The 22,999-nt window shown below is 32.9% G+C and overlaps 1 protein-coding gene across 10 annotated transcripts in view; it reads right to left on the bottom strand.

The window, feature by feature from the left end:
* The window catches only part of LOC111677555 (protein bunched, class 2/F/G isoform), a 271,155-nt gene that overhangs the window by 235,590 nt on the left and 12,566 nt on the right, over window positions 1-22,999 (bottom strand). For 9 of the 10 annotated variants that reach the window (XM_046945594.1, XM_046945633.1, XM_046945641.1 and 6 more), the window contains exon 2: window positions 16,795-22,370. In XM_046945594.1, coding sequence (XP_046801550.1) covers window positions 16,795-20,141 — 3,347 coding nt within the window. In that variant the 5' untranslated portion in view covers window positions 20,142-22,370. Of the gene's footprint in view, window positions 1-13,340; window positions 13,903-13,957; window positions 14,154-16,794; window positions 22,371-22,999 lie in introns of those variants that run through there. The other variant, XM_046945636.1, reaches the window with a different exon arrangement.

The following is a 22,999-nucleotide window of genomic DNA, read 5'->3' as shown; positions in this document are numbered from 1 at the left end:
AAATATAAGTATTTGTTTCGCATGCGATCTGTAGGCACAGCAAAGTGCAAGTTAGCATTCGTGAGTTTCTAAGGTAATAACCATAAACAACGTTACTTCTTCCTTTACAGGACTTTCAAAGGTTTACCAAAAAACAGCCAACATCCATGTAGCATCGGATCTGATAAGAACATGAAATATCACTTTCTTGTTAAATTTCACTATTTGTGCTTCAGAACATGTAATTGAAAATGGCATACAAGACTAGATTTCAGAGTTTTTCCAGTTTTGAATATAAAACAATGGATAGACAACTTGAACAAGAGGTTGGGCTTTTGCAAACTGCAATGTGGCCCGACCTTCTTTAATTTCAAAGTTATTGATCCGAAACAACACCATTCGCTTTCTTACTGAACTCTTATGTGATTGGATGTCCATTTCTGTAGGAGTGTAAATACGAGATTGTTTTTTGCGAAGACGATTTCTGAAGGGTTTAAAGTCAAGATTGTTTGTTCGATTCTCGAAAAAGTTAAGATAGCAAATACGTTGATCAACAATTTTGATTTGCGCAAACTTCAACTAGATTAATTTTGTGTTGGAACTCGATACCGCATCCATTAAAGGGCAAATCGGTGGCTTGTTCTTTGACTGAAATTCGAATTCTCAAATTCAAGAACTTGAGAAATAAACACGATGGAGTCCTTATCGTTATGGATTCTGCGTCTTGGTAGCCGTAACAAATCCAAAAGATCTAAAAGTTTAAAATGACAGCTTTAGAGTGTTTGAAAGGGTACGATCGTTTCGGTAAACAGTCAGCCAATAACAATGAATAAAAGGATTGCCAGTTCAACAGTTAAGAACCCAAAACCTTAATAAACAAGTCAGACTTTCTCAAAGAGGTTAAATTGTAGCCGAAACTTGACATTATACCCACTTTAAATCCGATTTAAAAAGAAGCTTAAAGTTCTTGACCATAAAGATAAAAAATCCATCAACACCCCGGCGTCAAAGAATTCTAGTTTGTTGAAGAATTACTGGAATGTTTACAACCGATTTACAATCAACTTCACAAACAATCAGAGTTCTATTTGTGGAGTTTTGTACGGCAGTCATTACTGCTTCTCTCGGAAACTCAGACTTTTGCTAAATTCCACTGATTTATATTGCAGTAGTTATAGTAAATCTGATAGTTCAGACAATATACACTTGTTCAAAGTCTGGACATCAGAGTGTTTGCAAAAGTACGATTGATTCGGAAACAGGAATTGGATAACATTGTAAAAGATCTCGGAATTACAGCCGTTCAGATCTATTGTATATAAGAGTTCAGACGCCAAAGAACCCTAGAAAGGTCATGATCTTGTAGAACTTATTTCTTAGGTTTCACAAACGCTTGAACTTCTCAAGCACCTACTTAAACAAACTACCATTTTGTGATTGAACTTTGGACTTCAGCCTCCATTTTGTGATTGAACTTTGGACTTCAGCCTTACAAAGTGCGATGATGAAATGTTCACAATTACAGTGCAAAGGATTTCATTTGTCATGGCACAGAGAGAGAGGGAGAACTGAAGCCTAAAGGAAATTATCTTGTAAAGTGTATTAAAACAACTTTCTCTTTAGCCCTCCTATTCTGCATACAACCCAATATTAGCAATTGTATGAATCAACCGACAATATGCAAAAATGTATAACTTCATAAATTTTCTTCTCTTAAAATCAAGGTGGGAATTATTAAAGTTATGACCATGATAAATATTCTTTATTGACTTGCTTTTTGCGTATTTTTACGTCTGTTATAAAACCGGATAAAAAAGGAACTTTAATTTATGTTTTAACTCAGTTGTTGTTGGTTGCAGGCTGCTAGTTGGATTATTAAAGTTTTCAGCAGCTGCAGAAGGGCAGTGGAGGTGATTTGTTTAATTTCCTAAGGATATTCATATTTTTATATATATAGCAAACATACCTTTCGGTGTAATGGTATTTAATATAATTTAACGGATGAGGAAAGAGAGCGAGAGAGAGAAAAAAACAGAACATGAATAAAACTGGGTGTGGGTGTCATTTGTCTAGTATGTTGCGTTGTTGTAATAATCAAAAGATAATCTTGTAAACATGTAGGATGTTAATGGGTTTATAATCAAAGAAGGTTTTACAATTGTATAGTGATGTGTTAAGAGTAAAATAGGAAACTAGATAATTACACTGTTTCCTAGGAGACTTAAGGAAAATTAAAGTTAACGAGAGGCAAATTTATGCTTTAAATGTTAAGGGATATTTTATAGTATAAAATAATGAATGTTTTTTAAATAGGATTACAATCTGTCTTAAAATAATTCTTAATTTCCCAAGAAATTGTGTAATTTATTCATATAATTCCTTTCATAAGCTTTTGCTATCAGTATTATTATTTAAATGCTAGTATTTGTTAAAATTTATTAATCCTTTGTATTTATTAATATGACAAGTCATACATTTTAAATTTATGACAATATTTAAGTCAAAAGAATAATAAAAACAAGTAGGAAAGTATAGTCGGGCATGGCCGACCATATGATACCCTACACCATGAGTATATTTTTACAATTTTTACTTTTATAAAATTTTTATTTTTTGTAAAGAAACTTTTATGTTGAATATTACCATAATTCCAAAATATTTAATCAATTTATTGATAAAAAACTAAAATTTCTAAATGAGGCTTTATATAGGTCAAATATGGGCCGATCCTCGGTAAATTTGGGAAAAGGATATATTTCTAAATAACAGTTAGTTTTGTTGAGTTTCATTGCGATACAAATGGTTACAACTCAATTTTAGACGTTTAAGTCATTTTTTGAAGGGGGGTTTGTATGGGGGCTAGGGTCAAATATAGGCCGATCCTTACGAAAATCTGCAGTATCATTTATACTTGTATAAAACATATTTGTGCCAATTTTTAGAGAGATAGCAGAATATTTGACGTAATTATAGCATAAAAAGTTCAAATCGGGAGGTACGGTTGTATGGGGGCTAGGTGAAATAATGGACCGATTTCAACCATTTTCAATAGGCTTCGTCCTTGTGCCAAAAAACATGCTTGGTCCAAATTTCATCAAATTATCTTGAAAATTGCGGCCTGTACCTTGCGCACAAGGTTTACATGGACAGCCAGCCAGCCGGACAGACGGACGGACGGACGGACGGACATGTCTTAATCGACTCAAAAAATGATTCTGAATCGATCGGTATACTTTAAGGTGGGTATTGGACCAATATTTTTGTATGTTACAAACATCAGCACAAACGTATAATACCCTCCCCACTATAGTGGTGTAGGGTATAAAAATATACAATAAAAATTCTTATGAAAGCAACATTAATTTGTCATGTGTTAAATGAATTTCATACGGGCAGACAAAAACCAACAATTGTTATAAAGTCATATGGAATTGTCTGCCTATTAGGCTTAATCATTTATTTGTTTAAATCGTTTTCAACAATTTGATGTAACCATTTAAAAGAGAACTACCCTAATGCCTAAAGAATTTATTTTTAAATGCATTATTATAAATACGCTGCTTATGATATAATTTTGAATTGACAAATTTTGTGAGTGTATATTTCATTTCTTTTTCGTTCTGTACGTAAATTTTATGTTGAAAATGGGTGTGGAAGTGAATGGTTTTCCATACAATGAAATATTGAATGCCTGATATAGAATAATGACCCATTAACGAGATGTACATATGTTTTAAATATTACACATGTTGGAATAATTTCTTGTAAGAGAAAGATTTATATTGGATGAGAATCGATAAAGAACTTTTATAACAGATCATCTTCATCGATACAGAAGCACTTGGAGGTCAAAGGATTTCCTAATTTAAACAGGACCGAATTTTTCCCATACTTGACCGAGTCCAATTTCAAAATCGATAAACAATCAGTAAAACCCAACAATCAATAAAACCCATGAACAGTGTGAAGGAGAACCGATGTTTCTTCGTAAAGATCGGTAAAAGATCCAACTGAAACAGATATCAAAAGATCGATTATGATGGGTTCGGCAAACACTCATACGTCATACGTACACTCATACGTTCGCTGAAGTCGCTATGCAGAAAAGTTCAAAATCCCCAACTTTTGCTAACTTTATTTTGATGAATAATTCCTGTAAAAGATTGAATATATTGGTTGGTTGGTAGTCTTCTTCCGTTTCTTCCTTTACCTTGCCTTGGCAACTGTGACAGTACTCATTGAAGAGGAGCTCTAGCCGACTTGTATGTCTGTCTAGTTCTCAGTGCCCTGTTATTAACGCTATTAATCTCAATATATCCCGCCTACTTCAGGTGTCAAGGTGTCTGCTGCGTGTCACATTGAAAGAAAGTGAAGTGGTAGTATAGAACTTTAGGAAAAGAAGTGCCGCTTGACTGCCGACAAAAATTTCTAAGTTGCCACGAATATTGAGATCGTATTGGTACTCTAAAGTCTGAAAGTTGTTGAACATTTTATGCAAAGCAAAGTTTATTGGTTTAGAATGAAATAGAGACTTGATTTCGGAAACATACTTTGCTTCTGAAATAAGGAAATATTCAGTCTCATGTCTAGCCCAAAAACTTCAGGAGCCAATTGACAATGAGTTCCAGCTTTGCTGTAGTAAGTGTGACAATTGGTTTGACAAACAATCTCTTAGATAGACTGTAAACCAGCCACACTTGGATTTTTGACTTCTCAAGTACCCAAAACTTGAACTTTTGCAAACTATATTTTTAAGAATTTTGCGGCCAAACTTGATATAGCTTCTTATTAAAGATCGTACTGGATCAGAACAACAAAGTTCATGAGAAAAGATTAGTCTGTTCAGTTTAACTGATCTTTAGAATATTTGGAATGGTTTGGCAAGCAATCTGCGTAGACATTTGATCCATTTCTTTTCTCACTGTTCTGCGAAGCGGAATTGGTTTGACAAACAATCTTTTGACAGATTGGTGTCCAGCGATAATCGTGGGAAGCTGATTTCTTGCACAGAAACTTGGAATTTTGACTACGCAAGTGCCAAAACTTTAATATTTGCAAATTATATTTTGAAGAATTTTGTGGCGAAACCTGATATAGCTTCTTATAAAAGATCGTACTTGAGTAGACAAAAGATAAGGAGTGAGATCGAAAAATTCTTAACACACGTTTTACATTACATTTTTCAACCAAAGTATTATTTGATTTTTTTTTTTTTTTGATCAAGTTACCTTTGAAAAACATGTCAGTTATTATGTGTAATGTCAATTATATTAATTTTTTTGTTAATCTGATTAAAATGAGTGACCAGCAAAAAGTGCGTACTGAAATTATTAAATATTTTCAACTAAACCCAACTTGGTCTTACAAAAAGTTGGCCAAGCATACAAAGGTCTGCCGTCAAACTTTTTCCAATGTTATTAAACAGTACCGGGAGAACTTGTCAGTTGATAGAAAACCTGGTTCAGGTAGAAGGAATGGTCCACATGATGTTTCTAAAGCCAAAAAATAGAACGCATTTTCAAAAGAGCTCCCAACACATCCGGTAGGAGAGCAGCTCGGTTAGCTCAGTGCTCGGACTATTTGGTACGAAAAGTTAAAGCTAATGCAGGTTTAAAAACATACAAGGCTCAAAAGGTTCCTGACAGGAACGCTGCTAAAAATTTAGAGGCCAAAAACAGAGCACGGAAATTGAAGTCAAGTTTTATAAAAAAATATTCTTGCTGCATAATGGATGACGAAACGTATGTTCTGGCAGATTTTTCGCAACTTCCAGGTCAAAAGTTTTATGTTGCTGATGCTCGAGGGAATGTTGAAGAAAAGTTTAGGACCCAAAAGCAGACAAAATTTCCCAGAAAGTTCTTGGTATGGCAAGCAATATGCAGTTGCGGCAAAAGAAGCCAATCATTTGTTACAACGGGCTCTATAAATACCGAAATTTACATCAAGGAATGTTTACAAAAAAGGCTGCTTCCATTCATAAGACTTCATAATGTGTCCACTTATTTTTGGCCTGACTTGGCATCCTGTCACTATGGTAAACAAGCCCTTGAGTGGTACAAGAACAATAATGTGGTATTTGTACCAAGAGAGGCAAATCCTCCAAACTGCCCGGAGCTAAGGCCAGTGGAGAGATATTGGGCTCTTGTTAAAAGAGAATTGAAGAGTACAAAAAAGGTGTCCAAAAGTGTGGTAGATTTTAAACGGAGATGGACTACATGTTCAAGCAAAGTGACAGAAAGCACTATAAAAACGTTAATGGAAGGGTTTCCGAAAAGGGTTCAAAATTTCATCACTAGTGATTAAAACTATAAAAATATTTTTTTTGTAAATTGTAATAATAATTTGAATCAAATAAAAAAAAAATAAAGCTGTAAGTTTAGTGGTTTCTTTTTTTATAAACATATATGTATGTTAAGAATTTTTCGATCTCACTCCTTATGTCTGTTCAATCTCACTGATCTTCAGAGAATTTGGAATGGTTTGGATGGGTTTGGCAAGCAATCTGCATAGACATTTGATCCATTTCTTTTCTCACTGATCTACGAAGCGGAATTGTTTTCACAAACAATCTGTATAGACATTTGATCCGGCGATTATCGTTGGTAGCCGATTTCTTACACAGATACTTAAACTTTTGACTTCTCATGTTCTAAAACTTGAACTTTTACAAACAATATTTTAAAGAATTTTTCGGCGAACCTTGCTAAAGATCGTATATAAGATTGTACTTGATCGGAACAACAATATTAATGACAAGTTATCTATCTGTCTTATTTCCCTGATCTTCAGAGGGTTTAGCAAGCAATTCGCATTGACATTTGAGGCAAAAAATCTATATTGCTTAGAAATTTAAATTTAAGTTCAAATATCTAAGATAGAAAATTAAATGTCTATAATCACTTTATGTGTTTTAAAAAATCCCTCAAGTCAAAGTTTTTGAACCTTTTTGACTTTATCAATTAAAAATTATTAAAAAATTAAGTAAATAAAATAAAAATTATTTATAAATTTGCCATTGACTTTGAAAAGAAATTAAAAAAAAATATTCAACAACAACAATATTCAATGTTAAATTTAATTAAAAAAAAAAATAAAAATAAAATTGCAATTAAATTGATAGAAAAGACAGAAAAACAGATTCAAGTAGCTAACAAACAACAACAACAATTGGAGGTAATGCCAGTCGGCAATCAGACAAACAGACCTCAATCAACTGACGCCTTAAAAGAATGACAAGAGTTAAGCTGTTTAATAAAACGCAAAAACAAAGTTATTGCAGTTAAAGTATAAAAAGAGAAAAGAAATAATTTTTAAAAAATAAAAGAAAAATTTAAAAATTTCTTAACTAGCACTAAGTTATATACTAAATAAGATGAAATAGCTGTGTTAAGTTACATTCAGTAATTTTCGGTTAAAACCAAAAATTTTAATGAATTTCATAAAAAAATAAACACAATGGCGCAAAACAGATCATGAATATTGTTTTTGCTAAACGCCACTAACAAACGTTGGCACTTGGTGGTTGCTTGGTAGTCAGTGTCTGATATTGCACATGCGAAATATATATGTTTGAATTTAAACAACAACAAAAAATATTACAATGTATGTCGAAAACAAAAAAAGATTGCGCGTGTTGGTACTTAAAACAAAATGTACATAGAGCAGTGTATAAAAACGTCAAATAAACAGACTATAAGACCGACCATTAGTTAGACATGCTTTAACTATTTTTTCTTGTGTTTGGTTTTTTTTTCTTTCAGTGCAAACTTTAAAATAGTTATGAGCTATAGTGGATGTGGCTTTTAAAGTTGTTGTTGTTATTAGTGGTGTTTTATCTGCTGTTTTTTCCCTCCTTCCTCATTTAGTTTTTTGAATTATTAAATTTTTTCGATGGACAAGGGAAGAGAGAGAAGATAGAGTGGTTAACTAGCAAACATTAGGGGTATTCAGATATCAAGGTAAATATATAAAGCTTAAGTGTCGACAATTCTTAAATGAGGAGAAAGAAGTACAAGTAGTTTTTCCAATCGCTGGATGGCCAGAAAGAAGAGTATGACACGATATGCCACTTGTTATCCAGCATTAAGTGGAGTTAGGTTCGTTCCACGTTCTAATGACTCTTGTAAATCAGCAGGCACCGGACAAAACTGTAGTCAAATGTTAAGAAGTGAACTATGTGCAAGCTCAGTTGAGCAAATGTGTGCAATTGCGATCTAAGTTGAGCAAATGTTGAGGGGTAGACGAATGCGCAATTTCGATCTTCCGATAATGTCATGCATTACTATCTGTCTATTAGATGTATAAAACTTATGAATATCATTAAAAGTAACTCTGATCGGTTTGCGATCAAATGGTTCTAGTAAAGCAAGTCTTAGAGATGACTCTAGTATTCAAAGTCGGGGAGTGCATCTCGATCTTCAATTCTGATCACAAATGAAGCCATAGTTCAGTGATGTTTTTGAATTTTAATTAAAGCAATTTTGATAGATGAGAGAATGGACTACAAATGGATGCATGTTCAAGGAAAATCGGATTATTTGTGAACTTCATAGAGCTCTATGTTATGAATGAGAGAACTTGCTATGAACTAAAGTTGATTATCGTTAATAGCAAGACGATCGTTAACGGGTTTTTGGAAACTTGGAATATCCGCACTTGATCTAGTAGAACGAAGTTGTCAGTAAACTTTTGGAATAGATCGATAGGTGTTTCAAATAAATACTCGAAATTTTAAATGATTCAACTAAAATATAAAGATAATATAATAATGACAAGTTAAATGCTTTGTTCAATATCGGTACAAGCTTTCACGGAACCAAAAGCTCAAATTTAAAAATCATAAAAACGCATACCTCTACATTGGATCGCTAGAAAAGAGATGACGGATTTGTTTGAATTTCGCATTGCCACATGAATATGAAGCGGTAAAGGTCCCAATGACTACTGTAGATCTTAATGTTAAAGACATAGCATTCAAAATGTCGATTTTGTTGCACAATCGATCAATCATAAACAGAATTTCGACATAGGACCGTAAGGATGTGTTTAAATTTCGTATATCCACTTGAATTTAAAACGGCACAAGATCCCTCGGACTACTGTAGTTCTTAATTAGTTCGCATTTTAAAATTCAAAATGACCAAAATTTGCACATTTTAAGCTTTGAGCTTTTGGAAGAGTACAACATAGAAATTAAGCTTTTAAACAGAACCTTGATTTGAATTTCACATTTCCACTTGAATTTCGCATTTCCACTTGAATTTCAAACGATACAAGGTCCTACTAACTATTGAAGTAGGACATCGATTAAAAAAATTAGTTTGCATACTAGCATTCAAAATTGACAATTTGTTACACTTATAGCTTTCGAAGGAGTACAAGTTAAAAATTAAGCTTTTAAAAGATCAATCATAAACAGAAACTGGAAAATGGACCATTAGGATTTATTTAAATTTCGCATTTCCACTTGAGTTTGAAGCGCTACAAGGTCCCACTGACTACTGCAGCTCCCAAAGTTGTTTACATAGACAAGTTTAATTAGTTCGCATACTAGATTTGGAGCGTTCAAAATGGCCGGTTTGTTACACACTTTGAGCTTAGAGCTTTCAAAGCAGTACAACTGAGAAATTAAGCTTTTGAAAGATCAATCATAAACAGAATATTGACAGTTAGCTACATCTTTAATTGGACTTTTGATTGTGTGAAATATAAAATTTTATTATATCGATTTAGATCCGTTGTTTTTCTGATTAATATAAGAGATTTATGTACAAGTGATACACTGTTGTTAGATCTTACAACGTTGTCAGTAAAATGTTCATAAAATATCTAATAATTGTCTGAACTTAAAAATTTTCAGAAAAAGCATTACCGAAAATATTGCATGACAAAATTTGTAAGTTGACAGTATTATACATTTTACTGCCAATGTTGTAAGATCTAACAAGCGTGTATACATAGAACACGGGAGAACTGATTTAAAGTAATGAATTGTTCATGGATTCTATTGTATACAAATTTGTATACAATATTATCTAATGTATACCAATTTGAAATCGACTATTTGTGAACCCTCCTAATAAAATGTTTGCTAAAGTTTGAAGCGAAAAAAAATACCCCAAAAAAAGTACTTGAAAATAAAGACAAACAAAAAATGTTTGCCAAAAAGTATATTTCAACATGAATAAAGCCAAAAACAAATTCATTGGATCACTTGAATGATTCATAAGAAAACTAAAACTTTGCTGATTTCATGAGCCAATGTAAAATGAATTTGCAACATTTTTTGTTCTCCTTATCAAATACAATTGAAACTTTCTTCGATCTAGAAACCGAAACAAAAATGAAAAATGGAAAAATATAGAAATAAAGAAAAAAATTAACATCATTGATCTCCCAGACACAAACATACTCATGGAAAAGATCTTTAATGATTTTTTTTTATTTGTTTGTTTTTTACCGATCGTTTGTGGAAAATTATACCGCCTTTTGTAAGCACCTAGACAGACAGACGGACGGACAGAGAGACAGACCGGCAACAAAAGCCAAAAACAATATTAAATAAAAGTAGGTGTTGATGAATCATAAGGCGGCTGGGGCTAAGTTGGTTTGCTAAAGCAGACTCAGACATTGTGAAAATTTACGTTTTTTTCGCTTTTTTTTTTTGGTTTGTCTAATTTGGTAAGACAAGCTTATAGCCTGTTGCTATTAACTGGTTTTTCTTTTTTTAGACATTTGCTTTAAAGAAACCAACAACAAATAACAAAATAAAACAATATTAATAATAATGAAAACAATTTACAATTATTTTACCATTCAAATAATCCACAACAAAGACACATTCATATTATTTACTAACAGCTGAAAATATACCATCATATTAGCACAGCCGGCAATCAGACGGACTGAAAGACAGACAGACAGACAGACAGACCGACCAATAGTCTGACATCCACAAAACATGACTCCAACTTAAAAAAAAAACAAAACAACAACTTCCAGTGCAACACAGAAGGCTATAACAACAGCAACAACAAACCAGCCAGCAGAGTCTGACTATCTTTGTGAAAAGTTTATTTAGCAAGTAAATATTTGCACGCAAAAATATACTATTTATATACACTTAAGCATTAAAAATCATAGAAATTAAAAAATTTTATTAAAAAAAAATAATAAAAAAATAATTGAAACCAAACTAATACCGCCGCCACTGCTGTTAAAGTAAATATTTGGTTAGTTTATTTTTGTTAAATTTTTTTTCATATTAACACCTTGCCTCATCTTTTTTAAATTGACTTTTGTCTTTTAGTTGTTTAAATATTGAATTAATATTTTATTTCCTTTATTACTTATCTTAATTGATTAGTTTGGATCATCATTATAAGGCCAATATTTCTGCTAAATATTTCTCAATTGTTAACTACGCAATAATGTATTGTTTAGCTATTGGTTAAGGATTTTGAGAGAAAATTTCCTTACATTGGTTTTAGATTAACTTAAAGCTCTAGAAATAACTTAAAGATGAGGTAACAAGTATTAAATCCTTCGTTAGCTTTAAATAATATTCGATCTTGTATTATGCTGAGATGGGGACTTTGATATGAATTAAGCAAAAATTTGGAACCAAGAACGTCACGATCTACGCAAGATCAGTTGATCGGAGACTTTTTCTCCACATCAATTTGTCCGTAAATCTAAAAGTTTCAATTGGACACTTTGGAAGATCTAAATTTAGTTGAAGAATTATTCTCAGATTTCTTTTTGCTTGAACTTAAGCAGCTTTTTTTTGACTTGAAATGAGAATGCTCCGTCTATGCAAGATCAGTTGGTAAAAAACTTTTTTTACTCCAAGCTAACTTGTTAGCTTTTCTCGAGACATGCATCAACATATATTTCAAATTGTTAGGGTCTAAAAAATCTCCTGATCAAAAGGGTCAGATTATAAGTTTTTTAGTGAAGGATCAGTAGATATAAAACTCTTCTGATTGATCGTTAATCCAAATATAACCTAAGTGTAAGATCAGTGAAAAAAAGCATGATCGATGAGGAATAAGTAGATATAAAACTGTCTAAATGGATCGTTAATCCAATTGGACTTTAAACTCACCTGAGTTTTTAAAGACAGTTTATCAATTGGTCATAAAGTGTGTGCAATTGTTGATAACAGTTCGCCAAATTTGAGAAAAACATAGTCGATGTACGATCAGTAGATGTAAAACTCTAATAATAGGTGGTTAATCCAAACGTGAACTGAGTGTAGGAATAGTGCGAAAAGCTTGATCGATGTAATATCAGTAGATATAAAACTGTCTTAAATAATCGCTAATGCAATGGGTCTTCAAATTCAGATGAGTTTTTAAAAGGCAGATCATCAATAGCGCAAAAAGTGAATGAAATTGTTGATAACAGTTCGCCAAAGTTGAGAAAATGATCGTGTATAATATTAAAACTCTCTATGATTGATCGTTAATCCAAATATATTCGCAGTGTAGGATCAGTGGATAAAGTCATGATCGTCGATGTAGGATCAGTAAATATAAAACTCTCCTAATTGATCTTTAATCCAAACTTAAACTGAGTGTAGAAAAGCATGATCGATGTAGGATCAGTAAATAAAAAACTTTCCTAATTAATCGTTAATCGGAACATAAGCTGAGTGTACGATCAGTGGAGGAAAGTGTGGTCGATGTAGAATCAGTAGATATAAAACTCTCCTCATTGATCGTTAATCGAAACAAAACCTGAGTGTAGGATTAGTGAATATAAAAGATCTTCATTAAAGGGTCTTCAAACTCACCAGAGTTTTCACTAAACAATTAATGCAACAAATATATGAATTAGTTGAGTAACAGTTGAGCAGTACGATCGATAGATGGTTTCCATAGATCGAACAAAATCATGATCAATGAAATCCAACCAGAATAGGAAGTGAAGATTCCTTAGACAACCAAGTCGACGGAGAGTATAATCGTATTGTGAGGATTTCAGGCAAAATATAGTTTTGCGAAATTAGAGAAATGGAGTTAGAAGAAGGAGACCTCACGGAAAGAACAGTGAAACACTGGAATACTTTCTCTTTCATTACCAGATGACAGAGTACGAAAGCATATGTAAATTTGCACTTGAAATAGTTCTCTAAAAGAATACAATCAATAAGATATAATCAGTGAAATGCACAGGAAGTAGAACGAGAGGACTGCTCAAAATAATCAAGTCGGAGGAAAGTATAATCTTATTTTCTTCTTTAAAACTAAAGACAACTTTGTTTAGGAAAGTTTCAGTTCATTCAGCCTTAACCAATCGAAATCTTTATTTATAATCAAATCCAGATCAAAATAGAAGAAATAATTAAAAATCAGTGATATGTTTAGAACAAATTTATTACTTTAAAGATTATTAAATAACAATTATAATAAATAACATTAATTATTGTAATTTTTCCAGTTCTTTTATTCTCATTTCTAATTCCACCTTCTTTATGGCCATATTCAGTTGATGTTCGGCCTCCTTCATGGCTAAAGATTTTGATTTAATCTCAATTAAATGATCTAATTTTTGTAAAACCTCTTTGTGATACTCATCGTTAGCTTTAACTTTTATTTGTAGTTCAATATTTTTAATTTCCATATTAAGATTGTGTTCAGCTTCTTTCATAGCCAAAGATTTGCTTTTAATAGCTATTAAATTATCTAGTTTTTGTAAGATCGATTGATAGTAGTCGTCTTGGCTAAATTTAGCTGTTAGATCAAACTGTAATTTGGTTTCCTTAAGAGGAGTTTTGCTTAAAACTTCTTCATCTGAGATGCTGAGATCTTGTTCAGGTGGTAATGTAGTACTGGACATTCTTTCTTCATAGGTTTTCTTATTGGGCAACTTATCAAAAGATACTTTCTTTTTTAGATTTTGCTTTTGAGCACGATAAACCTAAAGCAAAATTTGTTAGTAATATATATGATTGCATTAACTAATATTATCACACCTGACGCCATGATTTCGAATCCTTTATAGGCGGACCAATAGCATTTAGTTTCGCTGTTAGATTATCCCATAATCTATTGGTCTGTACTTTGCCCTGACCATAGTTTAGTATAATCCCTTTGCTAAAATCTTTATAAGCCCCTATAAATTCATTTAGTATTTCACTTTGTGTTGAATTTATTTGTGTTATGTGTGACCTATATGGAGAATTGCGAAAGGTTAAGTAGTACTAGACACAAAATACTTACATTTCTTGCATATTTACAGAAGTTTAATGATAATATTTACAAATATTTTTTTCAGTCCACTAGAATGTGTCATGCAATTGATTGAATTTTATTTGGATTTAAATAAAAAATTTCATATATTCAAAAGAAATTTGGAACTTGACTTGTTTGTCCGATACGATCATATGACCCATATGATCGTTACGATGGCATGCATTTTAATAATTTACAAACTCTATAGTAAATTTCATTAAAAATCACTTGAGGACCTATGAGAATTGCTTTATCCTGGTAATTTTCTTTGATTAATCATTGATCTTGAAAACGATCTTGTTTATTAATAAAAAGGATCATGCTATAGTTTGTTGTAATAAAAATTATAATAATCACAATAATATTTATAACTTAAAACTAGCTTAATATTTGTGCTCCTATTTACATGCCTTTTAATCAAAATAACAGCAAAATTTGAATAAATATTTGAATATTAGAATAGAAACTAAAATTCTTATTCATTGTTTGTTTGCTCCACCCATCATTGCCACCATACACTTAAATAAATGCGCAAAATATCTAGTATATTAAATTATTCTTGCTCTAGAAGAAATTTAATTTAATTCAAATTTTCTTTCAACGAACTTATTTTGTTTATAATATGTTTATAAATTAGGGTGGTTTTCTTTTCAATGTTGAATATAAGATAAAAACAATACAGTTTGTAAGCGATCATTCATATTATTCCTAATGCACAAAATTGCACAAAACAAATCATGATTTACATGTGCAATTATTGATCATAAGATTAAAACGTTATGATCTACACATGATCAGTCGGTCTATAGTTAAATGTTAAACGATCAATTCGCGATCATTTGTTATTCGACATAAAACTACCTGCATAATCTCATTTTTGTATCAGTAAGTGTAAGTTAATTACTGTTTAGCACACGATTTCCAAACGATAATTAATAATCTTAAAACTTTTGCCGTTCTACGATTATCGCTCAAGGTTATTCACGATCAATCTACGATCAAAGGGATCTTTACTAATGATATGTAATATACGACAAATAATCATTCCAGAAGATCATTCATATAGTACATACGTGTAAAAACGTTTAGCAAAATGTTGGTCTAAAGAGAAAAACGAATATGATCTTTGAGCGATCAATAGCACTGATCACATATTTCCTAAAAATATACGGCAAATCTCCCTTACATAAGATAAATCATGATTTACATGTGAAATTGTTGATCATTAGTTTAAAACATTATGTTCTGTTCGTGATCAGTCGTTCTATATTTAAATGTTGAACGATCAATTCTCGATCATTTGTCATTCGACATAAAACTCCTTGTATAATTTAGTATTTGTGTTAGTTGACTCAAAATTTTTGATAATCTTGAAACTGTTGATCAATGTTTTTCACGATCAAACTACGATCAAAGTGATCCTTACTTATAATATGTAATGTAGGACAAATCTAGAAGATCATTCATATGGTACATACATGTGGATATGTTGACTTAAAGGGAAATACGAATATGATCTTTGTTCGATCTATAGCACTGATCATATCTTTTCTAATAATCGTATATGTACGAAAAATCATCTTTGCACAAGATAAATTATGATTCATAAGTGGAATTGTTGGTTAAAAAGTTTGTCATACGATTAAAATAATATGACTTCTTCAGTCTTTCTAAAGTTTTTAAGAGTTTTAATTTTAACGTTGAGAGGTCTATAAGGGATCAATAAGCGTCAGACAAAACACTTGATTGATCTTATCTAAGCCACAAGTAGTAATCATAAATCTGTCGATTTCCTACGATTGTCATTCAAAGCTATCATGATCAATCTGCAATCGAATGAATCTTTGCTTATAATCAATGTCCATTAAATAAGATCGATCAAGAGCGACATGTAGAATTCTTGATCAACAAGTTGGCTTGAAGATAAAAACCAACATTTTATATGTGCGAGCAATGCTACTGATCGCGCATATAAAATCGATTTGTGTGATCAGTTGAATAAAGTTGTTTCGATTTTAAAGTTAAACGTTATATTTGCGATCAATGATCGCCAGACGAAATCAGTCACACTGATCATTTCTCGACTAATAATCTTTGGGAAAGATATGATTAACGATAAATCTTTGTATCAGAAGATAAATCATAAGTTACATTGTTGAAAAAAAAAAATTGATCAAAAAATTTTCTTTATACGATCAGTCGTTCATAAGATTTTTGTTCCAATAATAGCTTCTCAAGTATTTAACAATTGTTCAGCATTGACAACATTTTAATACTGAGTATAGTGTCGATCGCGGACAATAATAATGATCTTAATCTGATATTGTTGAGTACTTAGTGATCAACGCCAACACTTTAGCTACAACATTCTGATTTTAGGGATTAAAAAAGCAAAAGATATAACAATCCAAAAACCTGATTCCCCTTGCAGTTGGCAGACATTTTTTGAAGACATTTTTTGAATTTTAAAACAACCCTCGAATTAAAATATTTCAAACAAATCTCCACTTAATTTAAAAAAAAAAATTCCATAAAATGAAAATGAAAAGAACTTATAAGTTTACAACATACAACTTACCTTTCAGTCTCTGTTTCCGTATTTTGTTGTAATTGCTGTTGCGTGGCTTGTAGTTGTTGTGATGATGTAGATGGTTGCTGTTGCGGTGGTTGCATTTGTTGCTGCTGCTGTTGTTGCTGTTGTAAAACTGTTTGATTATCAATATTGGTAGTCGTATTATTGTTATTATTAATGTTATTATTGCTGTTGCTAGCAATATTTGTTGGTAATGGAGCATTAGAAGAAGTTATTGGTATAATTGTAGCTGTCGTAATGGGATTTAAATTAACAGTACTATTGCTACTATTGGCACTAACACTTGTTGGAGGAGCACTATCGATAGGTAATTGTGGTTGTTGTTGTTGAAGTTGTTGTGGCTGCTGTTGTTGCTGCTGGTGGTATTGCTGAGGAGGAGCATTGACATTTGTAGGTTGCATCATAATATTGTTAGGACCAGCCATTGTATTGGTTGTTGTCGTTTGCTGTTGTTGTTGTTGATGCTGTTGCAATGTGGCCAATAAGGCTGAATTGTCCAACATAGTTGCGGGAGCACTTTGTTGCTGTTGTAATTGATGTTGTTGCTGCTGCTGATGTTGTATATCATAACTTGTCATTTGTGTAAGAATGGGCATAGTTTGTCCTGGAGCTAGAGGCTGTTGCTGTTGTTGCAACTGCTGGAATTGTGGTGGAAGTTGTTGTTGTTGTGGGACTTGTGAATGCGACTGCTGTTGTTGTTGCTGTTGCATTTGCTGTATATTAGCAACAGCTGCCAAATTTTGCATATTAGTTATTCCATCGGTTTGTGAAGATTGCTGCTGCAATTGTGTTGGCGCTGGTTGTTGCTGTTGCATAGTAGCCTGTTGTATTTGCTGTGGAATCTGTTGCTGAGCCATCTGTTGTTGGGCTTGTTGTTGTTGCATAACTTGTCCGGCTTCTTGCATTTGTGGTGACTGTTGTGGTGGTGTTTGTTGGGGTGTAGTTTGGAAATTAGCGGCCACAAAGCTAGGTGGTACCTGCATCTGCTGTGGAGCCGGCGACATGGGCTGCTGTTGCTGTGCTTCTACGCTGTAACCCAAACTTTGTGTCTGCTGGTGAGCCTCAACCATCATTTGTTGTTGCTGTCCAGCGCCAGCCATATTGTTGTTATCCGTACCAATGGAAATGTTACCATTTTGCATACTTATATTGCCTGGTAATGAGGCAGCATGTTGGGCATGCTGCTGTTGCATGGCTATCTGCTGTGGCTGTTGCATGGGTACCTGCTGCTGTTGTTGTTGCTGCATGGCTTCAAAATTGACCGTTTGCGATTGCCCCGGCATATAGACACCACTAGCCGCAGCTGCAGCCTTTTCGGAGGCTGCTATGGCTTCTTCTTGCTTCTTTAACTCTTCCAATGATTTTTTGAGTTTTTGTGCTGCTACAGTAGCATAATCCATGGGCACTGTAGATTGCACCACTTCGGGCGGAGCTTGAGCAGTCATTGTCATTTGGGGCGTGGCATTTGCATTGACCTCTTGCGGAGGTGTTTGATACTGCTGCTCTTGTTGCATCAACTGTTGGGTCTGCTGCTGATCTTCCGAAGTTTCAACAAACTGCTGCATACCATGCACCACGGTGGCGGGAGCAGTAGCTATGCCACCGCCACCCACATTAACATTGGCTTCTTGGAAATTCCAATTGCCATCTGCTGTGGGTGCTACCGAATTGTCTATATGATTTTCCATAGCTGCAGCAGCGCCTGGTCCCAATATCATACTTTGTGTGGTTTTCGGAGCGTGTTCACCACTATCTACACCTCCTCCTGTCTCAGTCTTTTCATTGTTATTGCCTGCACCACCGCTACTGGCATCCTCTTTGCCTGTTACACTACTGCTGTGATCCAGATAGTCCATACACACCCAACGGCCGCGACGAAACGGTTCAGTGGATTCGATTTTAACCACCTTAAAACGTTCACTGCGATGTTGGGCCGAATCTTTAAGATCCTCCTTTTTAATACCACTACCACTGGGTACCACATTAATGAAGTTATCACCAACATTTACTTGTACATTGGAGATGTCCTGAGCGCCCAAAGTGGCCACTACTAGACCATACTGCGAACTGGTTGGTATAACCGGAGCGGTGCTACTTAAGGCATCATCTTGATGATAGTAGATCTCCTCTTTGGAAAAGGTGTCCTCCGACATGGAAGGTGTTTCATTTTCCAAGTCCGTAATGCGACTATTGTCATCAGTATGAGATTCATCGAGGTCATCGGCGGACTCTTCTTCTCCATTGTCGGCTGCCACTTGAGCCTTTGGATGACCAACCGTTACGGAAGTTATTTGAAATGATGAAGTAGTCTTTGGCTTACGAGCGCCACCAGTGTTGTGGCCATGGCCGTGACCATGACCCTGTATGTGACCATGACTGTGATGACTACGTGAAGCATGAGAGCTGCCGGCTACAGCCGAAGCAATGCTATTATTGTTATTGGGCGAAGAAGCCTTTGAAGAAGCCGATGACGACTTGGACGTAGTAGATTTGCTATGGCTAGCATTGGTGCTAGTCGATTTAGGTGCAACCGAAGCTGAACTTGAGCTGTTATTAGTCAAATTTGAATGAATGCTACTATTGCTGGTGGCATTCGAAAGAGTATCACCACCACCACCACCACCACCTGTAGAGGCAGCACCATGACCCCCACTAGCTGGTGGTATAGCATTCAAACGAAGACTTTCACTTGTGGTACGATGTATGGCTGTTGAATTACTATTGGTGCCGGCCGAAGATGAAGAATTGTTCTGATGATGGTGATGATGATGATTCGTCATACTGTTGTGTTGATGATGATGGTGGTGATGTTGCTGCTGCTGTTGCAAGTGATGTTTATCAGTGGTATTCTTTTCGCCATTACCAGTAGCAGTACCAGTACTGCCGGTCAACGAGTTCATTTTAGTAAGTGTCGGCTTTTTAATGGACGTAGTGCTGGCGGCTCTAATGGGCGCTGTAGCTGACTGTATGGTATTACGTCGTATGGACTTAATTTTCGTATTTAAGTGGCGATCAATCATGCTGCGTGCCTGCTGTTGGCCCTGCTGCTGCTGTTGTTGTGGTGATTGTTGGTTTTGCTGTTGTTGATGGTGATTGGCAATAACAATTGTTTGGGGCTCTTCGGGTGATGAAGCGGAATTATTTTCGTTTGGTGGTGTTGTGGGCGATGTTAGAGCCGACGATAGTTCTTCGGAATTTTGTGTTGATAATGTGTGTGAATTATCGTTGTGTGAGTGTTGCTGCTGTTGCTGATTGTGTTGATGGGGATGCGTTTGTTGTTGTGTAGTTGACTGTTGACCGGAATCTTCTGTTGCGGTTTGATTCTCGGCCATAATCGGATTTTTAAGCGTGCGCAACGTTTTTAGCAGCAAATCCAGGGTCGTTGTTTTTACTTTAACTCTAACCCGGGTCGTAAATTGAAAAATTAAAACTTTTTTAGGTTCTAGTTGTTCTTTATCTTTTTTTTTAAGAGGAAATGTGTAACTAATGAAGTAAGGTTTTGTTTTGGGAGGTTTTAAAGTTTTTGTTGTTGTTTTTTTCTAAGTTTGTTTTTAATTAAAAATTTAACTAATTTTTTTTTTTTAATTAAAAAAAAAACTATTAATTTTTGTTTACGACGAAGAACTGTGCAATGTTCTTAGTTGAAAATTATTATGATTTACTGAACGTTTTACTTGGAGCTGGTTTGTTTGGCGTTTTGGACTGTTGTCTGAATGTATGTATGATCAATCTCGTTCTCTAGCTCTCGATTTTTCACTGTTTTTTCCAAGTTGTTGTTGTTTTTTTTTGTGGATGAGGTTAAACAAACACACAAAATAAGTAAAAAAAATAAATTAGATTTAATTGAATTTGATCAACACACTAAAGATCATACACTTTTTTATTGTTGTTGTTGTTGTTGCTGTAGTTGATGATGTTGTAGTAATAACTATTATTATTCACTCAAAAAATAAAACTATCATCATGATCATGAAGACACAATAAACAAACTTAACATAAGCGACGGCGACAACGAGGACGACGACGACGATAATAACGATAATAACGTTAACGATAAAGATCGCGCACGCGACGTATATAACGATATAGATTTAACAGACGTAAATCGTAACAGAAACGTAAGCGAAAACGTTTGCAATAAATGTTCTACGCTTAAGAGAGCGTTCACTTTACGTTTACTTTTATAACGTTTAACTACGCGACAATATTTTCGATACATATTGTATTGAACGCATTGTAGGGGTAACGTTTATTAACGACACTGCATAGCTTAAACGTAATTGAAACGACTGCATAACCGTAAATTTCGATACGTTACGAAAGTTTTAAAACGAACACAACAAAAACAAATACAAATTTGTATAACGTTGTGTTTTTTTTTTTTTTTTGATTTTTTGGTAAATTAACGTTATTTGCCAATGATAATGTTGACGATTTCTCGATCTCTCTTTTGACAATCACACACTCTCTTTCTCTGTTTCCCTCACTTGCTTGCTGTGGCTTGAGCTAGTTGAAAAGAGAGGGGGTTTAAAAGAAGATCTGGGCGAACTTGTTGTCTCGGGTGGTAAATTTTTATTGTTCATATGATGCTGTGTTTGCTGGTTGTTGTAGGTTTATCGTTGTTGTGATGAATTGTTGTTGTTGTAGTGGTTTGAGTAGTAGAGAGTTGTGTATTGCTGTTATTTAGCTTACTTTTCATTTAATAGTAATAATAATAATGACGATGTTGACGTTATTGTTGTTGTTGCTGTTGATGATTATAATAATGATGATGATGATGATGACACCATAAAAAATAAATTTTTCTAATTTTTTTTATTTTATATGTATTATTATTATTTATATTTTAACTACGTTTTAACCTTTATCAAAGCCACATTTTTATTATTTTAAATTGATTTAGTGGTTCTGTTATGTGTTGAGGTTTTAGGGGGTGTTGTTTGTTGAATTTAATTCTTTTTTTTATATACTTTGTATTATTTTATTAAAAAATTTTCTTTTAGAAAAAATTTTTTTTAAACTAATATGACTTTGTTATGCTGCTGTCTTTATTGTTGTTGTCAATTTAATATTTCTTTTTTTATGACATTAAATTATGGTTTATAATAAATTTTCATAAAAAAACTAAACACAAATTTCTGTAGATCACTTAAAAAGCTCAGGAGAAAACAAGAAAATAACTCAAAAAGTAGAATTTTCAATTGTAGTAGAACAGCGAGGGGTATAGTATAACTTTCTTTTTAATTTGATTAATTTTTTTAAACTAAAATAGCTATTTTTTAAAAATTTATTTAAAATAAACACTTAAAATATCTATTAGAATATTTATTTATTTATTTTTTGGCCAAATTGTTAAACACTTTAGCTTTTTTCTTTTTTTGTTGAAATAAATTCTTTGTGGTAAAATTATAATTTTCTTTTAACACTCTAGATGATTAAATTTAATTATTTTTTTTTTAAGTTTTTCCATAAAAAAAAATTCACTAGATTATGTTGTTTTGTTTTTATTATTTAGCGAAAAATGTATTAAAGTTGCCGTTTTATTTTGCGTTAAGTAGTAACTGTAACGAAAGAAAACAGATAAAAGAATTAAAAATTAATAATTTATTAAATAGTATCTTTGCTATATAAATAAGAAATTTGCTTAAATTTAAGCAAAATTTTCTTGCTTTACTTTAAAAAATAAACATTTTGCTTTATTAAGTGTGTTTTTGTGTTGCTGTCTTTTAAAATTTACTTAGTTAAATGCTGGGTAAATTAAAAAATTTATTTTTAAATTTTTTATTATTTATTTTTATACAAATTTTGAGAATTTTTTTCTTTTTATTGATTTTTTTTATTTACTTGCGTTTTTTTGTTGTTAGTTGTGTAAATATTTTAACAATATCACTTTTAGTTAATTCAATAAATTAAAATTTATGATGAATGAAGATTTTTTTAACAGTTCTATTTTAAGAACCAAAAAGGTAGCAGTAACTAACATACTAATAAAGTAACCAAATAACTAACTAACTAATTAACTAACTAACTAACTAACTAACTAACTAACTAACTAACTAACTAACCAACTAACTAACTAACCAACTAACTAACTAACTAACTAACTAACTAACTAAATAACTAACTAACTAATTAACTAACTAACTAACTAACTAACTAACTAACTAACTAACTAACTAACTAACTAACT

Source organism: Lucilia cuprina, chromosome 2 (genome assembly GCF_022045245.1).
Source record: "Lucilia cuprina isolate Lc7/37 chromosome 2, ASM2204524v1, whole genome shotgun sequence".
In the NCBI taxonomy this organism is placed as follows: Eukaryota; Metazoa; Arthropoda; class Insecta; order Diptera; family Calliphoridae; genus Lucilia; species Lucilia cuprina.
Note: the sequence above shows the minus strand (reverse complement) of the source record. Positions and strands in the feature narration are given on the sequence as shown.